Raw genomic sequence first — 23,880 nt, 5'->3', positions numbered from 1 at the left:
CTTACTATATTACAGAAAGAAATATAATTTCTTTCCTAATTGAATTTACTTAATTGACATGAGTTATGATTTTTTTTTATATGATATCAATAATACATAACTAAATTTGATATAATTAGTACTTCCTTTATAATTTTTGTCTTTTTTTTCTTTTTAATTATTTTAAAATTATTTTTTTTACACTGTAGTAATATAAAAATATATTATTATAATCCTATTTTATTTTATTTTATAATTAATTTTTTTAATATTTAATAAAATTTAATATTTTTAACATAAATATAATTAAAAAAATAGTAAAAAAAATATTTTTCTTCTAAAAAATAAAATGAATAAAAATTTTAAAACGGATGGATTATATAATAATAATCATTCCTCCTTTTTCTCCCTAATTAAAGAGAAATGTTTTGTATTTATGAAGGGTGCTTGTAAAATTAAATTTCTCTTCCATTCTCCCATTTAATTTGTTGTAAGTAAATAGCAGTAATTTAATTTATTTTTTTTTATTCTCTGTATTTCCCTAATACAAACAAAGAGTTAGATTTTGTTTAGATGAATTTTTACTTTCTCTAACAGAGACACTCAGGTGCACACCGAATTTAATAAGCTAAAATTAATTTTGACAATGCTCTAATAGATGGGAAGTTGCAAAGTCCTAGAGTCAGAATGGGTAAAGTCAATGTATGTAGGTTGTTGTGTTGCTGTGATTTAGGGATGGAATAGGGTATTTGTGAAAATCGTTATACTTCAATATGAACCCTAGTAACGTTCCAACACGTTAGGAATTTCGTTTGGCAGCTCGACAGCAGGGCCCGCAGAAGAGTGCGCGAAGGTTGAGCGCGCTGTCACAACTCTTCCCAATCCTCCCACAAATCCAAAAATTTTCTGCGAAGGAAGACTTGCCGAGCACGGGCCGCCTGCTGGATTCGGACGAGGTTTCTGGATTGGCGGAACGATTTACTGAACAAGAATTGAAAAGGAGTGACGATGAACCGACTCATCTCAAATCCAATTAATACTATTCAAAAAATAATTAAATTCATTAATTTTATATATTTTAGTTAGTAATTTATATAAAGGTATAGTATTTAATTGAATTTATATCCTTAATAAAAATATATTTAATTAAATTTAAGACATAAGATAGTATAAATTTTGAATTTAATGGAATCTGAATTAATCGGATAACTGAAGATCCAATATCCAATCATTTTAAAAATTCATAATAATTTTTACACAATTTTTTTTTTTTTTTAAAAATCATGTCTCCTGCCGTCAAGCCAATTGGTGTGTCAAATTCGTAATTTTCCATATCACGCTTTTCTTCCCGCTATAGAATGAGAGGACAAAAATCTCCTTGCGTGCGTGCGTGCGCCCGCCTTTTTAAACTTCTGTTTTTTCCCTCACATCTCACACACCCCATTTCCCTGAGAAAACAAAATCGCACCAGCCAAACACCTTCTCCATTTCTACTGTCTTTACATTAATTAAACACAGAAGAAATAATAAGTTTCATATGGATATGAAACTATATGGATATTCCTTCCTGCATTGTTTTTTAATTCTTCTCTTCATCTTCTTCATCTTGATCCTCTCTGGTTTTTTTAATTCTACTTCTTTTTCAATCTTCTCTCGTTCCAATTTTCAGTCATCAATCTCAGTACCTGCCGTCCAGTTGCAGACCCTGGTTAGCCACTCCGATCAAATCCACGACGTTCATTCTGCGAATTCCAGCTATACTTCTCCAGTCAACCAATTCAGGAACAGTACTGCCATTGTAAGTTTTGGTCGTTGTGGTATTTGCACTGTAAATTATAGCAGAGGATGATCAGTTTCTCTCTCTAGAACCAATTGGAATTTCAATTTCTTTATGCTTTATTAAGAAACAACTCAGAAACCGCAATCGCGTAGCCATTTCATTTAGAATTATGCCTTATTGATTCATCAATTTGAATGCGATATGTTATTACAGAGGAAAATCTCAAAACTAATAAGCAGAGAAGAAGAGCTCCTGGAACAAGGACTAGCTCGAGCTCGAGCTTCAATACGCAAGGCAGGTACATCATCTGTAATAGTCTCGTCCATTGCCGGCGTCAACAGAAGCGATGTGGACAGAGTTGTTGTTTATCGCAACCGCGCCGCTTTTTACCGGTAAGTCATTTTCTAATCATTTGTTCAAAGCCAAAAGTCCAAATATTAATTAAGATTTAAATTTAAATTTTTTTTAACTCTTTATGTAATACTTTGCTTAGAAGGTACCGTACCGACAGGACTCTAACTATCTATATTGCAACACCTTTTTCTCTTCTTTTCTTTTTAATGTAAAGCGGGGAAGAATTCTTCTAGCTGACGCATGGATTTTTTTTTTTTTTTTTGATGATGTGTGCACTCAAAACTCACTCATTTCTTTTGTCACTAGACAATTCACACTCGTATATCATCATAGCTACTGAAAATAAAGACACCCATTTGCTGTCTATTGTAACGACAGACTAGAGCACTCTTCCATCGTGGTGAATGGATTACTCTTTAGTGATCAGGCTTTTTGGTTCTTAGATCAAAAGGGATACAAAAGATTATAGAAAAGAATACCTGCCTGCTTTGGTAGTGCAATGACTATAATTATTCAGTTCCTATTGCTTTCGGACCACCAAACAGAAGTGGTGTAAATGGAGATATATGACGTTTTTGTCATCATGAAGCTTATTCGATTTGGTACCTCTTAATTAACCAGGCTGCAGTTACCTCGGTTTGCTTAACTTTTCCTAAACTTGTTTAGGCTTTTCAGTTGTTCTTTATATGTTTTTATATAACATTCGTTTACTAGGCCTGGGCAACAACATATGCATGTCTTACCTATAAGATTGAGAATTAGCATTTCTATTCACTGAAAGATCACGAGAAAATTGAGGTCACGTCAAAAATTCAAATTAAGTAAATTGTATCATTATATATTGTTGGCCATGTGATTTTATGATAGCCAGCAAAGTATCCTTATCATTAGCTTATTTTGTGATATCAGTCACATTACACTGTTGTACCATCATTATGATTTTGGAGTTTAAGACTACACTAATACTAATATAATAAACTGATAAAATAATAGGCTATTAAATGCTTACTTCAGTTTTTTGCTGTTTGCAAGTGGCAAACTTGCTTCTTTTTTGTTTTTTTGGTTAAAGGCAAATTTGCTTTTTATTCGCGAACAAGATCACATGACCCGCCGCACCTACACTTCTAAATACTTAATGACATGGATACCCATAAATTCTACAAAACAATTTCAGGAGTTATCTGGAGATGGAGAGGAGATTCAAGGTCTACGTGTATTCGGAAGGGGACCTACCAATCGTCCATGATGGGCCATGCAAGGACATATACACGATTGAGGGGAGGTTTATACAGGAGATGGAGCACGGAGCCAGGAGGTTTAGAACAACGGATCCTCGACGTGCCCACGTTTATTTCATGCCCTTCAGCGTGACCTGGATGGTCAAGTATCTCTACAAACCTCTTACATACGATCTTACACCGCTGAGGCAGTTCGTATCAGATTATGTAAGAGTGGTATCCACCAAATACCCTTTTTGGAATAGAACTTGTGGGGCGGACCACTTCATGCTTGCTTGTCATGATTGGGTGAGTTCTTTTTATCCCAAGCTTTCCATTCTTTGCTTCTTTTCTTTTTTTCTCAATAAATCATTCTTTGTATTTTCTTTTCTTCTTCCTCTTTTCTTTCTTTTTAGTATATTTGCCTTTTATTATAGTTCTAACTCGATTATCACATTCATAAAAAGTGGGACTTGATTAGTTTTTCAGAATCCTTCTGCGCAAGGGAAGCTGGTAACATGGCGTACTGTTCTCCTAATGAGCTTATCATGTTAATCTGAAGTATGGTAACCTAGTACAATTCTGAGTATATATATATATATATATATATATATATATAAAAGAACTACCTTTGCTGATGTTGTTTTACATTGAATGAAACTCTGAATAATCCTGAACAGTAAATTCACTTATTCGTTACTTTGACATAATTCTATTCAATATTATATAAACAACTTCAACTCGGAACTCTCAAATGTCCAGGTAATAACGATGCCTAGGTTTAGCATTCACGACTTCGCTACATGGGCAAATGACTGAAAAACAAAAGTAAAGGCTTATGCTCTCTTTCTTTTGTAGGGCCCCCATGCATCCCGGGCTAACCCGTTCCTTTACAACACATCAATCCGGGTCCTGTGCAATGCCAACACTTCCGAAGGTTTCAATCCCCGAAAGGATGTAAGCCTCCCAGAAATCCACCTCTACAATGGCAACTTTCCACCCCAACTACTATCTCCACCACCAGCTAATACCTCACGTCCCTACCTTGCATTCTTTGCCGGTGGGCTGCATGGCCCAATCCGTCCCCTCCTCGTCAACCAGTGGAAAGACCGTGACTCTGATCTTCGTGTCTTCGAGTACCTTCCTAAAGACTTGGATTATTATTCATTCATGCTCCAATCCAAGTTTTGTCTATGTCCAAGTGGGCATGAAGTAGCAAGCCCTAGAATCGTTGAGGCCATTTATGCTGAATGCGTCCCTGTGATTTTGTCGAATTATTATGTGCTGCCATTTAGCGATGTTTTAAGGTGGGATGCCTTTTCAGTACAGGTGAATGTATCAGAGATTCCAAGGCTAAAAGAGGTGTTGAGCTCAGTTCCCGAAGACAAATACAAGAATCTCAAGGAGGGCTTAAGAGCTGTTAGGAGGCATTTTGTGTTGAACCAGCCAGCCAAGAGATTTGATGTGTTTTATATGATATTGCACTCCATATGGCTTCGGAGAATAAATTTGAGACTTGCATAGACTAATACATGAAACTGAGACTATACCATCATATAGTTAAAGGAGAAGGTGACTTATATAATCAAATATACGTATATAGTAACACAAATTTATAGTAATTTTTAATTTTTCATGTTTATGTTAGGTTTTAATTAGTTGATTATTTATTTTGATAAAGAAGATTACAACGCCAAACCATATAAATATTTAATTTTTTAAATATTGATCGCACTATTTAATATTATTAATTAATTAATTCTCCCTATTTCCAGTTTATCACTCCATGATGAAAATGATATAATCAATACATAACAGCTGCATCAATTAGTGTGGCATTATTGGACATATATACATGTAGATAATTATCTACAAGATGGAAAATAATTTAATTGATTACTGCTCACTTGTTCCCAGCATATATAAATACTATATATATATATACATATATGTACATTCTTGGAGCTGTCTTAAAAAAAACTTATTTAATTTTTATTTACAATCTAAACTGAATTAAAGAATTCAAATATGGGAGGTGTGCTTATTGAGAAATTACTAGACACATCTAATAATCTCCAATTATTGTTCCTGCACAACCTCAACCTCTTGCAAAGAAAATGACAGCTCCCTTTACAATTGTAAGGAATTATTTACAACCTAAACATCAAAGCAACCTATATACAGTTTTATTTTTGTACAAATCCAATTGCATGGAAACTATAAATCTAGAGAGAAATCATCACTTGATTGGAATAAAATTTTGAGAAATGCGTTCAAGATGAGATTTAAGCATACCCCCAATAGACAAATGGGCCCTTTCTCTTGAGCTTGGTCTCATCATATAATCATTCTTCACTTCAAGATCTATTGGACCCATTTCTTTCTTCATACACTCAACAAAATCCAAATCTACTTCATTTCCTGAAATGTCTTTCACATAAAAAGCATTCACTGCTTTCTCTCCTTGTGTTGCTATGTCTGCTCTAACAACTGTTAGACCATTCTCTCGTAGAATCCGGGTTATATCAGACAACAGTCCCACTCTATTCTCTGCACGTAACTGTAACTTCACTCCCTGTAATGAACATAACAATCAAAATTAAGAAGATGTCAGTCTTCGAATCTTATTCATGGTAAATGGTTGCTAATTCAAATATAATTTGTTGTAGTGTATTTACCTCACAAACCCTGCGTTCTATAGCTGCTTCTAAGCATTTTATTATCCTTTCCTTCTCGCTTTCTGTATTCAAGGCATATCCATCGACATGTCGGATAAAATATTCCTGTAAAATGCACCAAGATGATGTGAAGAGTGCCCTTTTGAGATCTCCTTGTGAAGAAGAAATGGTTTATCTTGTGATTACCTGAAATGCATAACCATCGTCGCCGGAGCCTATGGATGCATGGAAAATCACGTACTGCATATCAGTAAGCGTACACACTGTATCAAACATGAGCCTTGGTCTATCTTTGCATTCTATGCTCACAATTGAATAACCCTTCTCGTCGCAGTTCTCGATCAAAACCACCGTCTTCCTTTCTCCTTCTTCACTGTCTGATACTGACCCTGATTCTGATCTCATTGTCGGTGATCCGGTGGGCTCATCAAAGTCCCTGACTGAAAGCAAGAGTTGGTGTAGTCTCCTTTCTACATTAGTCACGGCCGTGCCTTCCCCTCCAACAAATCCACCACCTGTCTTCACTTCTTGGTTGTTGGGCAACTGGGGGCCGGTGGAACGGATCACCGTAGTGAGATGGTCCTCTATGTTGGCCAGACGTAGAGGGTCCTCTATTGGGGTGTGAGTAGATTGATCGGAAATATATGCGACGCAAGCAAGTCGAGCATTATGGCTCCATGCATGAGCTTCCACAATGTTGCAGTGAAGGTCCACTAGAGCTGCTGATATCTCAGAGAAGAGTCCAGGCCGATCGGTTCCGCTTAATTCAATGGCGGTATGCTCGTTTATATGGTCGTCAAAAAAATCGTTGACGTATGCTTTTGCTTTGGCAGGGCTTGGTGTCTCCCTCGTTGTATTTAAGGCCTGCATGCATTTAAGTAAAATCTCAATTTCGAGTCTTGCAATAACAGATTTAAAAGAAAATTTCTGAAAGCTTTGATCACCTGGCGAATATAGTCAATAACTTTCTGGTCTGTGAGTTTTTTGCCATGTTCATCTTTAACATGAAAAACTGTCAAAGAAAATGCAAAAAAAAAAAGAAAAATCATTCAGTAAAAGGAATTGTAAAATTCTCTGTTGAGAATATCAGAAACTGAGCAGGAAAAATAGATAAATACCATCCATGAACCATCCAGCATCCGAGGAAATGTAACTCTTTGAGATGATAAGGTTCAAATCTGTTAAGACTTGCACCACTTCCAGGAGGAGGCCTTGCTTGTTTACGCTATCCACCATCACTAATGTGTAATCTTCCATGCTTTCATTATCAATACACACTCTGCATCTGCAGTTTTAATTACAAAGGGCAACCCATGAGATTTGGATTTTAGGGTTGATAGGGATACATATTCAAAGTGTAACATCATAAAACCCTATAAAATTGTAAGAAATTTATTTAATACAACCGTTATATGTTATAAATTAATTATATATCGAGCATCGATCAGATTAAACCTACCATAATTTTTAGGTACAACAGTTATATTATAAAACTTTTTATATTTATATGTTGGATATATCCTAATGATTTATTTTCACCCAAAATTAATTAATTACTATATGCAATATTGTATATACTTACGTGGGGCCATATATCCTCTCTGGGAAATTCTCAAAATCAGGATCAAAGTAAGGCCAACAAACTTTCTTCATCCTGCAAATTAAACAGAGTTAAAAATCCATCATAATATTTTGTTGAACTTATTATTTTGTGTAGATTTTAAGTTTCAATTATAATTATGCAAAGGTAGCTACTGTATAATGCATTGAGAGGAGGAGGAGGAGGAGCATGCATGAAAAGAAGAAACGAAAACTTACATGGAGATTGTAGAATGAGAAATTAAACCAGCTGATATCTTAAATCAAAAAACCTTCAACGAATTCCCAAAAAGAGAGAATAATCAAGAAGATAACAGTCTCTCTCTTGAAGAAGAAAAAAGAATGTTATCCAGAAACAATGGCAGGTTTTTCATGAAATATTTCAGAGATGGGTGTTGCTATTTTGGGTTTGTGAATGAATATAGCTATATATATATACAAGCTTAAATAGATTGTTAAAAAAAAAAAAAAAAAAAAAACTAGTGGAAGAAAATGAATTGAAGAGAAACAGCAGAGAAGGGTGTCGAAGAAGAAAGAACTGGTAAAAAAAGTCAAATAATATTTATCGGCCACGTTTATATTGATTTTTTGGTCTGTTTTTCTCATGTAATAAACCCTCGTACCCACATGTTTTCCTAGGTTTTTGGCCTCCTTAATTCTAAATAAACAAGTAACTGGTGAGGGCAGGGAATTCTTTTATGCATCTGGGTTTTTACACTAATCAAATATAAAATCCACACATTAGACAAAATTTTATCCAAAACACTGTAGAAATTACATATTGAATGATATTCTAATTTTTATTTAAACTTTGCTTACAAAAATTTTTGAATTTTTCCATTCAAGCCATCTCTCTAACTAGTTATTAAATAACTACACATTTTAAAATTTATACAACAATATTATAAAAATTATTATAAAATTATTGTTTTAATTTATTAAAATAACAGTTTAGTCATAGTTTTAAATTATTATAAAAAAATTAATTTTTTCCTTATATATTTTAATAAATAATTTATTTTATATTTAATAAAATTATAATTTTATTAATATATTTTATTTATTACAAAAAATAAATAAATTATTATCTTTATATTATTACAACAAAAATAAATATAACAAATTTTAAATCATTATAATTTACTTACAGGTATAATTTAAATATATAAAACAACAAGTTTTCGCTGTAACGAATTATAGTAATAATTATATTCTAATATATTTTCATTTTAATTTTAATTTTTAACTAATATTTAAAAATAGTATTTTTAATAGTAATTTATTTAAATAGAAATTTCAAATAATTATACAAAATTCTAAAATTAATAGTAAAAACTTTTAAAAGGTTTGCTATTATAAATTTATGATAATAATATATAAATTATTGTATATTATTATTATAAATTTTGGTTATAAATATTTAGTAATAAGATTATAGTTGTTATTAAAAAATAGTTATTATTAATAATAAATATTACTAATAAAAACATTTTATTTCTACTATATCATTTTATATATATATTCGTATTATCATGTATGTTAGTTTTTATGACAACAAAATTAATATTGCTGTATAAAAAATTAATATTGCTATATAAAAAATTCAGATTACAAACTTAATGTAAATAAATGTTTTTACTCCCACTAAATAAGGAAAATTATAATTTTATTGGTTAGGTATATAATTTAAAAAAATTTCAAAACACCTAATTATTAATTTAAATTTAAATGTAAAAATCATCTTGATTTTAGATGGTGTAATAGTTATGTATAAGATTTTTCTATTACAAAAATTTTTTATGTATATGTTAAATTATTAAATTTAATTCATTCTAAAAATTAATTTAAGAAAAATAGTGTTTAAAACCCGACACAATACTCTATTTCAAATCCACGTGAGATTTAACAACCTTTTCAATCAGAATAATACTAGAGTATGAAATATTTATAAAGATCTAATATCGATAGAAAGACTTGATACTATATTAAATTTGAATAAGATCTTACTTACTTTAAAAATTAACTTAATAAAAATATCTAAAACTCTTACAATGATACATTATTTTTATTTCAAATTAATGTAGAATTTAATAATATAAACCAGAATGTGTTTAAATTTTATTCGTACCGAATTAATTTAATAAAAAAATATAGTAATTCAAAAATTATTTATTTTATATATAAAAAATGAAATTATTAATCTTATTTAAAAAAATAAAATATTAAATCAGTGAAATTGAGTCTACCAATTTTTAGCGTTGAGATAATAAGCAGATTTCATTGAAGGTAGACATTCAGCAAGCACTAAATTCTGCGCACATGCATGCACAATGAATTAATCAACTTGTAAATAGCCATTGTATGTGGTTTCGTGACCAATTGAAATAATTTTAAGTTTCTAAAATTTGAAGTATGAGATAAGTTGAGTTGAAAAATGCAATTTGAATTTAAAGAACACTGCAGGATTTGAGGAAGGAGATAGAAATGGGTTCATTTCCAACCGAGTTTGCATATGCCATCACGTTACGTTTAGAGATGATCATTATCTTTCTCACATTACTTGAATCAAATGATTACTTTTTTTTTTTTCTTCTCCTTTGGTAAAATGGAGGGTCAATTTCCATTTGTACGTTCATCGTGGGTCATAATAGAGCCGGAGCCCATGGTCTTGCACGATGGGCCTGCTTCTCCTAATACAACTGAAGCCCGTAATTTGAACTGAAAAATATTCCCGCCCAATCCCCTGCTTTTCTTAATCGCACTCACTCTTCTAATAAAAATAGACTTTCTGTATTTTCAGGTGTATTAAAAAAAATTAAAACAATAACATTTATATAATGTTTTAATTTATACTAAATATGGATACATTAAATTAAAATATTAATAAATAAATTGAAATTAGAAAAAAAAACTATAATTTAATACAAATGAAAAAAGAAAATGAATTTATTTATAAAATGGAAGGAGTATGACTTTTATTTTTCTATTAGTAGGTGGAAAGGTAAACCTAAAACTCTTACATGTAATGTAAACCTAAAACTAGGCATGGCAAATGACTCGGTGTTATTTCGGAATTGATAGTTTGATTTATTTTTTTAACAGTTTTGATTTGAATTCGGTATAGTTTTAAAGCGGTAACAATTTTTTTGGAATTTAATTTATATTTTAATTAAATTTAAATTATAAACTATTAATTCAATTTTGATTTTTTGAAAAATAAAGGTAAAATATTTAAATAAAATATAAAAAAATAAATATAAATTTTAAATATTATTAAATATATATTTTATTAAATAAATAAATTGTAAAATATATTCATTTACATAATATAAAAAATAAAATAATAAACATATAATATAAAAATAAAATAATATTATATAAATAATATTTTTTATAACTTAAAAAATAAATTTAAATTTAATTATTTAATAATTTAATTTATATAATTTTTTAAAATAATTTATTTAAAAATAAAAAATTAAATTGAATCAAATCGAATCAAATCACAATTCAAACCGATCAATTTCAATTCGATTTTAATTCTGTTTCACAGGAGGGAAACCGTAACCAACCCTCTAATCCCAAATTTAACCGATCCAAATAAAACTATTAATTGCAATAATAATATGTGAGCCACTTGCTTAAACCCAAAAGTATTTAATATTTATTTACTTAATACTATTATTAAAAAAAATTATATGTAAATATCTTAATTAAGTATATTGAAATCAATTTAAAATTAAAATTAATATATTTTAATCCGAATAATTTTTTAACTCAAAAAAAAAATTGTCTTCCACGATATCTATGTTTGTCACTAAAAAAAGGTATTGGAATATCCAATATGTAAGACCAAATACAATTTAAAAAACACTTTCAATAGAACATTTTGTCTTTAATTATTTAGAGAAATAAATTTTTCTTATTAATTCTAGATTATTCAGACTTTCAGACTCGGTTTCACTTTGATTTCACTAACAATAGTGTTCTTCTCAATTCATTTGGACGGGGAAGAATCCTCCCCAACCGGCGTTTGCGTTGTGCGCTACACCCCATTGGTTGAGTACTATACACTGATTTTGTTAATATTTTAACTGAAATTAGATCTTTAATAAGGATATGATGAAAAATTTGAATTGTTTTTCTTGCTTCTTTATATTGTTTGTGTATGCAAATGAGCGTTGAGTAATAAAATTTCCTTTATATAGGCTCTTTTAAGCTCTAAGATAAGATTGCTTTTGTTGTTTCTACTATGTTCCACTGAGTTTATGCTTTGCTCTCTTCCAAATTTCCATATAGAGCATCAGAATTTGATGGTGTTGAAGCTCGTCGAGACCTTCATTCTCTAGGGTGCCCACGGAGGAATGCCTCCTAAGCATCGGTCCCTAGAGTCCCTTTGACGACGTCTATTAGCCACCTGACTTCTAAATTCAAATCAGCTATTTGCGCTCTGCTTATTCGCTTTTTCGTTGGTTTCACCAAGTGATGGTTTCTTCTGTCAAAACCCAGCATTTTGATTGGAATCTAACTTTGGGTGTAAGCTGTCAATTGCTATCTCCTTTATGTTACCAAGAAATATCCTTCAGGCAATAAACATAAGGGGCTATATCATTTCTTCGCTCTAAGGTTTTTCGAATGTGGGCCTGTTTAGCTATGAGGATAAAGCTAGTTGCTGAACTTTTTTTTCTCTATAACTTGGAGATTGTATTTGGGTCGCCTTTCCAAGCCATTTGCCGTATCCATCATTTCCGGCATGAGTGAAATTTTACTCGGGGAAGAGAAGACCCCTTAAAAAAAAAAAGCCGAAGAAGAATGCAACACCAAGTACCACTAGTTTCTGGCCGTGACCGACCGTTGGGTTAAATTAAGGAAAAAGGAAGACAAAGGACTCCAAATGAGAAGCAAATGAAACACAGCATAATCGGGGAAAAAAGAAAAGCTCTTCATGAAGCCTATAATCAACCTTATGAAAAGAAGTAAATAAGTATGACATTCGCAACTGTTAGTTCTATTGGACTCACCACTCCAGCGTTCATTTCCTCAACTACTTCTTTCACTTGATATTTGTATTTTTTTTTCCCTTTTTTTTCAGTGTTTCCAATAGTCCTACCAGTCAAAATGCCAACAAATAACTCATAAGAGAACATCCCAATCACAGTGAGATGTCCCCTAAACCCCCCTAATTTTCCTTTTTTTTTTTTTAACAAAAAAAGAAAGAAACCCGAATTAGGCAAACAAATACCCATACAGGCATTTAGCAACCTGCAATAATGACATCCTAAGTATGACTGAACCATGGTCCTACTGCGCCATTCACATGTCCATTACTGTGGATTCCAACACCATTTGGGATGAGTGAAGAAGGTAGTCCAACAGCCATTGGAGGTGGTGCAGCAGGGTACAACCCATGATTGTGTGGTAGAGTGTGGGGGCTCACAAGAGGACTCGCAGCAGGACTTCCCTTGCGTTGTTGGAGGGCATGGATCTGCCTTAGTCCTTCCTCGTGAATTCGTGATATCGTCTCCAATTCCTTCATTGATAGAGCTTCCAATCCAGCACCATAAAGGGGAGCATGCCGTGACATTTCTTCTTGAAGTGAAGCCTCAAGTGTGTGAATGTATTGCTGAAAAAGCATGGGAATTTACATAAAACCATTTCTCACTGTTCACTTACACAGGACAAATAATGGATGCAAAGAGAGAGAGGAGGGAAAAGAAAGGAGAGAGACAGTTACTGATCTTTAAAAAAAATTGCTCACAAAATAATAATCATCTTAGCTACGAGGAATAATAATTGTTCCCGAAATTCTAAATAAAAAAGCTTTAATTATAAGATAATTCATAATTATCTTTCTTTGACATGGGATCATAAGCTTCCACTGAAACCTTGTTATTTCCTCTTAATCTCAATTTCTCATCCTCGTAGGGCACCCTCCCCTGTCACATTTGCTCCTATTCCCATTCTGATAATTGAAAAGTTTTAACACAGGGACTATCCCTCTGGACACACCTAGACAAATTTGGATCAATTACCTAAAACAAATTTGGATCAATTACCTAAAACAAATTAAAGGTTATACGAGAAGATAAAAAATTAGCATCTTAAGAGAAGCCAATTGACAGGAATTCTTTTTTCCTAACCCTCGCTCCTCCCCCAATGCTCCAACAGAAAAAAAGGGAAAAAACTAGAAAAAAGAAAAAGAAAACAAAAGAATGAACTGGCAGTTTAATCAAGGGTATACTCATATCTAAAGCAGCTTTTGATGATTAGATAATGAAAAAAAACAACATTAAAACCTTGAATCAGAAAGAGAGACAGAGAAATAAACTTAGATAAAAGTGAATACCTGGCAGGCCTGCAATTTTGATTCCATCCCATCAATATACGCTTCACACCGAGCAACCTGTTCTTCTTTCTCCCTCTTTTCTCCTTCTGTTTGCCCAACTGTTTGAGTCAATCTCCGAACTTCATCCTCCAATGACTGGCGGATTTCCTCCCGAGTCACATTCTCTGTGGCATACCGTTTCAACTCTTCATCAAATCTTTTCCTTGCAGATTCAGCACTCTTTAACCTTTCAGCAAGAGCATTTTTCTCCTTTACCACTCTCTGTCACATTCATATATACTCGTCACAAAAGGAAGCAAAAAGCAGCCGAAACTAAAGGCAGAAGAACACAAGTAAACAGCTAAACCATTTCCATTGCATGAACCCCTATTGTTTTCCTATACTGATCAAAGCTTTTCAGAGTTGGCAAGAGAAGACTTAGAAATGTGATTTTGATCAATTATATACTCTTCATCAGCAAAGTAACATAACCAAAATGCGTAATGGGGATCAACAGCCAAAACAGATGGGAAAGATGAAAACAGAACGAGCATGTTGTTACATATAAGTGACACGTGTGAAACAGATTGGATTTCACCAAGTGCATTAAGCAAAACAGAGCAGGAGTGATTTTACTCCATGTCTGTGTGTGTGTGTGTGTGGAAGGATGTATCTATGATTGTGTGCTACCTTCAATTCATCTCGTTTTCTCGATTTCAACTGAGAGAGCTGTGTTTCAGCATCATGAAGACGATCCTGAAGAACTTTCTTCTCAGCCTTAAGTTTGGCAATTTCTTCATCTCGCTCTGAGCGTATCCACTCAAGCTGACCTTCAACTTCTTGTATTTGTTCAGAAAGTTCCTTCTTTTCGCGAGTAAAGCGATCCATCTCAGCCCTCATTTCAGACTGCCATCATTAGAGGTGTTAATTCTAACAAACACCAAAAGCTCATAAGATGCAATATCATTTCCCTAGACCATATCATCAATTGAAATATGTCAGGTACCTTGAGTCGATTGTTAGTGGCCTCTGATTCACTCAATTTTTGTGATAGAATAGCTTTTCCTCGAACCATATTAGAAATTTCTGTCTTCATCTCTTCACGCATGCGAATAATTTCATCCTCACTAGCGCATAACTGATGCCAAAGAGCTGCCCGATCAACATTTGCAAGTTCAGCAACCTCCCGCATCATGGTTAGAACAGGTTTAACAATTTCTTGCTCCTCACAAACTAGAATAACCAATATATCCAAGTCTAAATCCACATCACGACTATTATCTGTCGTACTGATGGCATGATCGACAAGTCTCTTTAGCATCCTCCCTCTGTATGACTCATCAGCATACCATTTAAATAATAATGTGTAAAGCATCTTCACGAACCCCTTCACACAGGGGTCTCTTGAAAGGGCCATTGTCTCAGCAAGGCTAAGAACAACATTAAAATCATCTCTTTGGATTCTAAGCTGTTCACCTGCTTCTCCCTCTATTACACCATCAGTATGCTGAAAATTTTCAGCAACAAATCTGGCATTGAAATTCAATCTCTGAGTGAGGCGCCTTTCCAAAACCATTGCAACAGATTGAGCTACAATTGCCCCTCGAGCTACAGCTCTCTCAAATGTTTGAGAAGCTTCAACAGCAAGACAGGGTATAGATAACATCTCAATCAAGATATAAATATCAGAAAAATGACAACCAGCACGGAAAGCCTGCCCATCCATCACATGCAACCTTTCAGGAGTCGGTCCATTTTCACCAAACAAGAAAAGACCACAAGGCAATGCTGAGCTGTCATATCCAAAGTCATCATCACATTCAATATCTCTAAGTATAGTTTCAGCAACATCACCCCAACTATTTACAGTTTTACTCAAAAAATCCAGGACACAAGGTGAAATCTCAGGGCCCAAATTTTTTAGCCTAACACGAACAGACCTGACCTACAAAAGAAAATAAAGAATTTTCACAAATGAATATAGGAAATCGTGTTAGATTATAGAATTAGAAGTTTGAGAAGAAAGGAGTAGATACTGCTTCAGGAAGGTGTTGGCATTGTGATGCAGCTTTAAATATAAAATCCATTGTCGCAGCAAGAGGTTCATCATTTGTGTCGGCCAAAAGCTCAAAAGATTGAAAGAGAACACGTTCCCACACATCACTGCCACATTCCAGTTGACTAAGAGCATTAAAAACCTGCGACAAGAAAACAATCTTGCATTGAAATTTGTTGTGATAGACAACAAGAGAAAAAAAAAAAGTTCAAATTATCATCAGAATTGAAATGGATGCTCTAAAATGTGCTCTATTTAGTTGTTACCCTTTCTCATGTGGCCCAAACAACACACCCCGCACCACATTGAAGCAAATACAAAAAAAGAAATAAGGGACAGAACACTTTTGGAAGAATATCTTACAGGTATCCGCAATGCAGGTTCTGCGTCAGGCTTTTGAAGTCTCTCAAGAAGTGCATAAGCTGCCAGTGGATGTTCTGAATGCTCAACCAACTTGGGAACTAAAGCGACAAGGTCTAGCTGCAGATGTTTTGGAGCTTTATCCAATACAAGAGCAATCTTTTGTGCAGATTGAGGCCTCCGTCTTGGTTCAGGACAGCCTTGTGGAACAGCTCCATCGAGGGCTCTCAGTGAGTTTACAATCAATCCTAAGAGCTCCTCAGATTGTTCTGGCCACTTGGTCTGTAAATTTCAACTTCATAACTAGTTAATAATATCAAATACTTGAGTTAGGAAGGTTACTATTATGCAGCAAAAATAAGAAACATGCCTTAGAGCGAAGGGAAGCATTTTCCAAAGATGCTCCAGCTGTTGTTACTGGGGGATAAATAGGCAGTCCAGGAAGAGCTTTTCCTGGCATATCAACCCCATTTGCATCAGAGCTTTGTACAGCAGATGCGCTGGTAGTATCATCTACACCAGAATCCAGTCTCTCATATACAGGAAATTGAGCAGATTCTGTTGCTCCATTTTCCCTGTCAGATTCCAATGGACTGTCAGCACCACTGCCATCAACAGAAGGCTTTGAGTTCACATCAGATAAATCGTCATTGGAACTTCCTTCTGAAGGCTGACAACATTCAACCATTATGTCCAAAAGTAAATCTATAATTGCTTGCTGCAAAACTTTAACTCCCATTAACAGATTCATCAAGCTTGGGGAAGATTCATCAGCTTTTGCTGCCTTCTTTCCATCATTGCTACTAGAAAGCTTAGTTGGAAGAAGCAAACGCTTTACTTTTGCAGGATCATCTAGATAGACACGCAATCCAGTCAAAAAACCAGCAATTGCACCAGCATCCATTAGAAGCTTTTCCCTTAAGGTAACCTGTGGCTGTGAAGGATTGTCTCCATATGTCAAGTGAAAGCCAGCCCTAGAAAGAAGGTTTCTAAAGATATCTTCTTCATCTCCGCTTACTCCTTCACTGTCTTCAGAATCAATGAGTTCATCAGGATCAGTCGTTAATGCATCCTGATCATCCTCAGAAGCCAACACCTAACAAAAGAAAACAATGGTCAGCAGCCAAGTCCTAAGGAGATAGTTATGATCGACGTTAAATACATTAAAAAATATTATCCCATTTCCAGGAGAAGTAGATGGATGGACTAACATGGCCCGCAGAGGCCACTATTTAAAGATAAATAAGAGAGTTCTTCCTCACATGATATTTATTTATAGTAGAAATCATATTAATGGTAATCACTCTGCTTTAGATAAAAAAATGTTATGATTGACAGGGCAAGAATACATGATTGAATAATAAAAAAGAAAGGCAAAAGGAAAAAGGAAAAAGGAAAGAACAAATGCAAGTATAACAGTTAGCAAGGAAACTAAAAAACAATCTCAAGGATATCATGACATTTTGTCAAATTGGTGCACTTAATGATTCCTTAACAGATATACACTCCGTAATGGTATTGTGAGTCATGAGTCAGCATATATATACCTCATGCTAAGAACTAGCATATCTTGACATATCTAAAGTAACTTCTAATATTAGTCATATATACAACCTGCATATCCATTTGAATATTGGGTTTTCCAATGTTGCCTAAACATTAAAAGAAGAAAAACATAGACTATAAAGTAGAGAATAAACATATATTACTGGGTGCAAACATTCAAGGATTAAGATAAGTGAAATGGACTAATAATGCATACTTAAACACTGATGGCATACGAGTGCACATGGAACATCATTATATTGGAATTTCCACACAGCCTATCCAAATGCAAATCAGGCATGTAACAAAATGTCAAAAGTTGCACATAAGAACCGTCAAAATCTACAGTCTTCTCCAGAGTAGCCTTTATCTTACATCTGGGTTGTTTTGGCCCTCCACAATCAACTTATTTCAAAATCACTAAAGTATCCCTTAAATAACATATTTATGATATTAAGTATATCCCATTTACATAAATAGCAGGAAACTGGTAGATGAATGACCATAAGTACTAACCTCTAGATCTGAAAACTCGAACCAAGGACAGCAATCCAATATTTCGCAAACAAAAACAACAGTGTCACGCACAAGGAACCCTGCATCTGCTTCCAACATATCAGACACCTTCATAAATTGCAGAACAGAATTATTCCATGTCTTTGTACAAATAGAAGACTCCTTCCACACAGTCTTTGCTGGATTCTTTTGATTCACCACAGCCATCCTATATCTGACCCAAAAATTTTTATCTGGATCACTAACAACTGACTGATCACTCTCCAAATATATGCATATGGTGTCGAAGGATTCATAGACGCCTGCATCAAGAAAAACATGGACCATCAGTTGAATAGAAAAAAGGAGACAAATAAAAGCACAATATCAGCAGAGAAGGACTACATATTAGAACTGACCAATTCGAAGTTCACATCCACCAGCTTGAAAGAACTTGCTGAAGATTTTTCGGGTTTCCATTATTTCCTTGAAAGACAAAAAGTTTTCCACCTTCCATGTGAAGGAACTTCTTTTCCCAACCTTTTCAACCTGGGAACCAGGACCATTTGCCTCAATGTCCTGATCGGTAAAATCCTGCATTATTGATGTCTCTTTCAAAATGAGAACCTCTGCAGAGAATACAACAGTATCCTGAACAAGAAACCCAGAATCTTGATCAAATAGGCTAGTAAGTGTCACAAATTCACGCCAACCCCAATCTTTTGCAGCTTTAGAATAGCGATTCTGAGATTCCTTTGTCACAGATTTCTCCTCCATCCTCTGGTTCAAAACTGACAACCGATGGCTCACAAAACAACTCCAATCACTGGAAGTATTCCGTGAATCTGTAACTTCAAGAAACACCGAAAGGTGGCATGGTGGCTGAGACTGCCCTGGTACCACCAAGGATACAAATTCTTGTCAGTTTACTCTGATACAAGTGAGTATACAGGAAATATACGTCAGTTTACTCTCCTACAATATATAAGACTGTCAGTTTAGCTCACATAACGGCCTACCCAAATATTGAGTGCACGCAGACAAAAACTACATGCACTTCCCTAATGCAGCATGAGCAGTGATCTTAAAGAACTCCAATGATAAGGTCAGCAATAGAGCTTAAAGAATTGACGATGATGAATGGCCCAAGTAGCATAATGTAAGGGGTCCATCTTTAAAAAAATAATAATAAAAAAATAAAATAAAGAAAAAAGTATATAGTGTTAAGGTTAGGGATAATATACTACCAAATGTCATTTAAGTTCACACAAATTTAGGCATACGAATTAAAGCATTAATTGTAAGCAACAAATACATGGTGCCACAACTTTGATCCAATTAAGCAAATGAACCAACACAATAAGCAACCTTAATTCTACTTAAATTAAGGACAAAGGGTCAGCATTGAAGATAAAATATATGTAAACTAGTAGACTAAAAGTTCTCATTTATCCACACAGGAAAAACATCCTGCATTATTCCAAAATTTATTGGTCATCGCAAGAAGTTAGTTAATAAAGTCAGGAAATTGTATTAATCGTAATGATATGTGTACTACGAATCAACATTAGCTATCAAAGATCACGCATTACCTCGAGGATAAACAATGAGCCGACAGTCTCGGTTCCCAATCTGAAACCTCCTGCTCTTGATGCAAAGACCTGTAATCTTCCTCTTCTTTAACAGATCCTTCAACCTGGTAAAATTTTCAATCCTCCAAGTAAATTTCCCCATGTGCCCATCAGACTTCCTTGCCCCACTCCCACTCCTCCCTCCAATTAAACCCCCATTCTTTGAGAAGCTACTGAACTCCTTGATCACATGAAACGAAGTACTGAAAACTGCAGTATCCTCCACCAGAAATCCTGAGTCTGGCCCAACAAAATCAGACATTTTCATATAATCATTCCAGCCCAAACTTGTATTATCACCAGTCTTATTGTCCGCAGCAAAACGCCCGTACGAGTCCCTATGCATGTGATTGGACCCTGGCTTTTGGTTCAACGCCGACATTCTAAACAAACACCAACAGCTCCTATCAGAAACAATTGTCTTCTCCGTATCCTTACTCTCCAAACACATAGATAAATAATCTTGCCCATTTACTGAGCTCTGGTACACACTGATTCTCAGATTACACTCACCGGCTGGAAATACCGGGCTCATTATCTTCTGTGTCTTAATCATTTCCCTAAACAAACTAAAATTATGCACTTTCCAAGTAAATTTCCCGCTTAACACATCGGATACTGGACCCGAGACCACCGACGATGATATTATTGAGGAAGACGCTGATTGTAGGTCATTATTATCCCGCATAAAACCAACGGATTCATTAAGGATTAAAATGTCGGCGGTGATAAGAACGGAATCATTATTGAACAAGTAACCTAATTTAGAATCGAATACAGTAGACGAAGGGGTGAAATCACACCAACCGTGAGATTTTTTCTTGCTGGAGAATCGGTGCCACGAATCCCGATGAATGGTTTTGGAATCGTCGGTTAGGTTGACGATAGCTAAACGGTAGCTGGCGAAGCAGTCCCATTTGGAAGAGGCAGTGCCGCGAGGGTCCATGATTTGGAGATAGATAGAGATGTACCCTGGCAAAGCCTGTGAGTCTCCTTTAGGGTAAATTAAGAGGCGACAATCATAGCCGCCAACCTCAAAGTACTTGCTCCAGATTGCCCTAGCTTTAATACGAGGGAAGTTGTGGACCGTCCATCGACAGACGGCAGAGTACTCTCCTCGACGATCGATGGTCACGGTTTCCTGCGCCCCGCCGCTACCATCCCTCGTGGACCCCACGGCCAAGTCCTCGGTCGGGATTGAAGACGACGACGATGAAGTGGCAGGCGGCGACTGGTCGGTAACAGCAGATGCAACTGCAGCTGCAGAGACGGCGGAGGAGGCGGAGAAGGAAGCCGGTGATGGTGAGGATGGGACCGCTTCAGGTGAAGTGTGCTTCATTGCTTCGCTGGGGTTTGTGACCCTCTGCTTCAGGTTCGATCAATATTTTTATCAGGGAGAAGGAAGAAGAAGAGAGAGGTTGATATGTGGTTAGAGAGGGTAAAGGACTAGAGGAGGAGGCTTTGGACAATCACCGGCGCATTCTAGTTAACCTGCGCTTCTTTTTGTTTTAAAAAAAAAATCCCCTCCTTCCCTCATCCCTTGTACTGAGTTGAAGGGTGATGCAGCTGATGCTGTGCGGTTGGGTACAAGTTTTGTTACGTGGGACAGGTGCTTGCAAGCCGTTGGTATGATAGACTGATATTATCTGATAATCTTAGCAGTTTATTGCTTCGAAGTGCACGTTCGCCCGGACCCACAAAACGGAAGAAAGACCTGGTTATAGCCTTTGATGAATCCACGTCTCAAGTGGGTAGGAACACGTCAGCAAAAAATGAAATAGTTTGGGACCCACGACAGAAGAGGTTCCCTTGATTTTGTGATAGGCTTGTTTGATTGGAGGATTCTAGATTTTTCGTTGTCCTGCAGCTGCAGCGCCTTCTCGTCTCGGTGCATTTCAGTGATAATGATTCTGGGCGGTGGTGCGCATATGTTAGTGATTAGACTCGCTGATTATGTTCATAATTCAACCCCTAATCTAGCTTAATTTTAAGAATGATTCTTAATGTTTTGTTGTTAAAAAATTAATTTATTGAAAGCAATGATAACTTAATTTTTTAATTTCTGTATTACACCCATAAATAATATTTAAATTTTGAAAAATATCACTTATTCTAATTTCTCCTCAATATTTATTATTAATCTAAAACAACTATGATTCTAACAGTAAATACTTTTCAAAATTGTATTTAATTTTTTTATTTAATTAAAATATTAATATTTAATAGTTGAAATAATGAATAATAAAAAATTATTTTATTATTATTTAATTAATTACTATTAAAACAGTTATTTACTATTATTATCATAATTAATATTATCGAATTTAAAATTATTTTTATTCAATATCACAAATACAGCTTTTCATTCTCACTCATTTAATTACCACTTATAACCCTCGTATTAAAATCTTTGACATCTAAATTAAACATGTCGACTTATTTTATTTGAAAATTTAGTTTTATTTCTAAATTATGCTGCACATTGTATCATAATTTAATACTCATCAAATAATTTATTTTTTTATTTTTTTATAATTTTCATTCATAAATATTTTTTAACAGAATTTCATTCATAAATGTTTACTATTCTTAATACATTTAATCCTCATTAATTATCTTTTTCATTTGCGAACCTATAACTTGATAAACACTAACTGATAAGTACGAAATTAAAATGTACAGAGTATTTTAATTATTTTTTAAATATGAAATTTAAATATTAATGAAAATATGATAGGGAAAATAAGAAAATAATTTATCCTAAAGTGAATCCTTACTTTCTAATAAATCGAGCTATAAACCCGGTGGAAGGGAAATAAAAGGGTTTAATTTTCCAATCAAAAGCAATTTCGTTGGGCTACATCGGAATGTGAGGAGGGCCCATTTTATGAAGGGGACCAGTCGTTATATTCTTAATGCTAGTGCCACATCAGCAGAGATAACCAATAATAAACTGCCATCTTGGTAGGCGTACAATATGAGAACATTCAGACCACTCCGTATTAAAATTAAAATGAAATACAAAAATAAATCATAACACGTGTTACGTTGTGGTTGCTCCAAATTGAATTAGTAGGTTGATTTATTAGTACGAGCATTCACACGCAATCCTGTAGGTAGAAATCTAGAATTAAGTAAATTATAATTATAAATTAAAACACCTTGACATCGTCTACGAACAAGAGTTCAATTTCATTGGATGTACGATTTAGTTTATTTTAGCATGCAAGCGGTATGCATTAAAGTGGCACACTTACAATCAGATAATGGTGAGATCCGTGAAGTGTCCAGACGAGAACACTTATGCAGAGATCAAATTTATTGGGTTAATTGTGGTTTTGTAATCTATCTGTTAAATCTTTTTATACTTAATTTTAAAGAATGAGATTTGTAAGATGAGCAAAACAGTCAGGGAAAATCAGGAAAGTTTCCAATGAAGACCCTTCAACACCCAAATCAGATATGAAAATTTCATGAAGTTAAGGGAAATAAAAAAGAGTAGAGAAAAGGAGAAAATGGTAGTTCTGGATTCTCCCTATGTGACCGCCAGAGAGAGATAGGTCCCTATTCCGAGAAGGAGAGATTCCCTCTTTTTAGGGTTAGTCCATTGCATTAATACTTTTGAATAAAGTTGAGACCCTTGGTACCAAGTCTCCTTCTGATGGGACGCTTTTGTGTAAGTGTATCAAACAGTATATTAATGATGGGTTATAGGACAATAAATGCGGAGCTGACCGGTTCGTATCATCTACATGCGCGCTTATAATCCCCGTGCTGAACCAAGGAGGCGACCAGCTCATAAGAGGTCGGTCTGTTCTTTCTGGGCTTAGGTAGATTCAGGAATATTGTTGGTCTGATTTT

General features: G+C 34.4%; 3 protein-coding genes across 3 annotated transcripts; 1 reads left to right on the top strand and 2 right to left on the bottom strand.

Moving 5' to 3' along the window:
- The first annotated feature begins 1,385 nt into the window (after window positions 1-1,385).
- On the top strand, window positions 1,386-4,961 carry LOC110604289 (probable glycosyltransferase At5g25310). Its single transcript, XM_021742455.2, has 4 exons — window positions 1,386-1,777; window positions 1,973-2,151; window positions 3,288-3,639; window positions 4,189-4,961. The coding sequence occupies exons 1-4, from the start codon at window positions 1,517-1,519 to the stop codon at window positions 4,852-4,854; spliced, it is 1,458 nt and encodes a 485-aa protein (XP_021598147.1). The 5' UTR covers window positions 1,386-1,516; the 3' UTR covers window positions 4,855-4,961.
- Window positions 4,962-5,422: 461 nt separating this feature from the next.
- Window positions 5,423-7,994, bottom strand: LOC110604225 (ACT domain-containing protein ACR2). Its single transcript, XM_021742370.2, has 7 exons — window positions 7,827-7,994; window positions 7,591-7,662; window positions 7,127-7,293; window positions 6,953-7,020; window positions 6,195-6,872; window positions 6,009-6,113; window positions 5,423-5,905 (listed from the first exon to the last, which is right to left on the bottom strand). Coding segments are annotated over exons 1-7 (1,428 nt in total). The 5' UTR covers window positions 7,829-7,994; the 3' UTR covers window positions 5,423-5,569.
- A 4,534-nt stretch (window positions 7,995-12,528) lies between these two features.
- Window positions 12,529-21,542, bottom strand: LOC110604097. Its single transcript, XM_021742191.2, has 10 exons — window positions 19,981-21,542; window positions 18,808-19,281; window positions 18,410-18,711; window positions 16,719-17,444; window positions 16,352-16,630; window positions 15,969-16,130; window positions 14,939-15,877; window positions 14,623-14,838; window positions 13,954-14,214; window positions 12,529-13,230 (listed from the first exon to the last, which is right to left on the bottom strand). The coding sequence occupies exons 1-10, from the start codon at window positions 21,356-21,358 to the stop codon at window positions 12,886-12,888; spliced, it is 5,082 nt and encodes a 1,693-aa protein (XP_021597883.1). The 5' UTR covers window positions 21,359-21,542; the 3' UTR covers window positions 12,529-12,885.
- Between the last annotated feature and the right edge of the window lie 2,338 nt (window positions 21,543-23,880).

This window comes from Manihot esculenta, chromosome 16 (assembly GCF_001659605.2).
Source record: "Manihot esculenta cultivar AM560-2 chromosome 16, M.esculenta_v8, whole genome shotgun sequence".
NCBI classification, from domain to species: Eukaryota; Viridiplantae; Streptophyta; class Magnoliopsida; order Malpighiales; family Euphorbiaceae; genus Manihot; species Manihot esculenta.
This window is presented reverse-complemented; position numbering and strand designations above follow the sequence as displayed.

What these genes read in the sequence shown, in the direction of transcription:
- LOC110604289 (XM_021742455.2), top strand. Translation starts at nt 1,517, where the DNA reads ATGGATATGAAACTATATGGATATTCCTTCCTGCATTGTTTTTTAATT. An exon ending in TCAGGAACAGTACTGCCATT is followed by an intron (nt 1,778 to 1,972) that starts GTAAGTTTTGGT and finishes ATGTTATTACAG; the next exon opens with AGGAAAATCTCAAAACTAAT. An exon ending in AACCGCGCCGCTTTTTACCG is followed by an intron (nt 2,152 to 3,287) that starts GTAAGTCATTTT and finishes AAACAATTTCAG; the next exon opens with GAGTTATCTGGAGATGGAGA.
- LOC110604225 (XM_021742370.2), bottom strand. An exon ending in ACGATGGTTATGCATTTCAG is followed by an intron (nt 6,114 to 6,194) that starts GTAATCACAAGA and finishes TGCATTTTACAG; the next exon opens with GAATATTTTATCCGACATGT. An exon ending in TAGAACGCAGGGTTTGTGAG is followed by an intron (nt 5,906 to 6,008) that starts GTAAATACACTA and finishes TGTTCATTACAG; the next exon opens with GGAGTGAAGTTACAGTTACG.
- LOC110604097 (XM_021742191.2), bottom strand. Translation starts at nt 21,358, where the DNA reads ATGAAGCACACTTCACCTGAAGCGGTCCCATCCTCACCATCACCGGCT. An exon ending in GAAAACGAGATGAATTGAAG is followed by an intron (nt 14,215 to 14,622) that starts GTAGCACACAAT and finishes TGAATGTGACAG; the next exon opens with AGAGTGGTAAAGGAGAAAAA. An exon ending in CAAAATTGCAGGCCTGCCAG is followed by an intron (nt 13,231 to 13,953) that starts GTATTCACTTTT and finishes ATGCTTTTTCAG; the next exon opens with CAATACATTCACACACTTGA.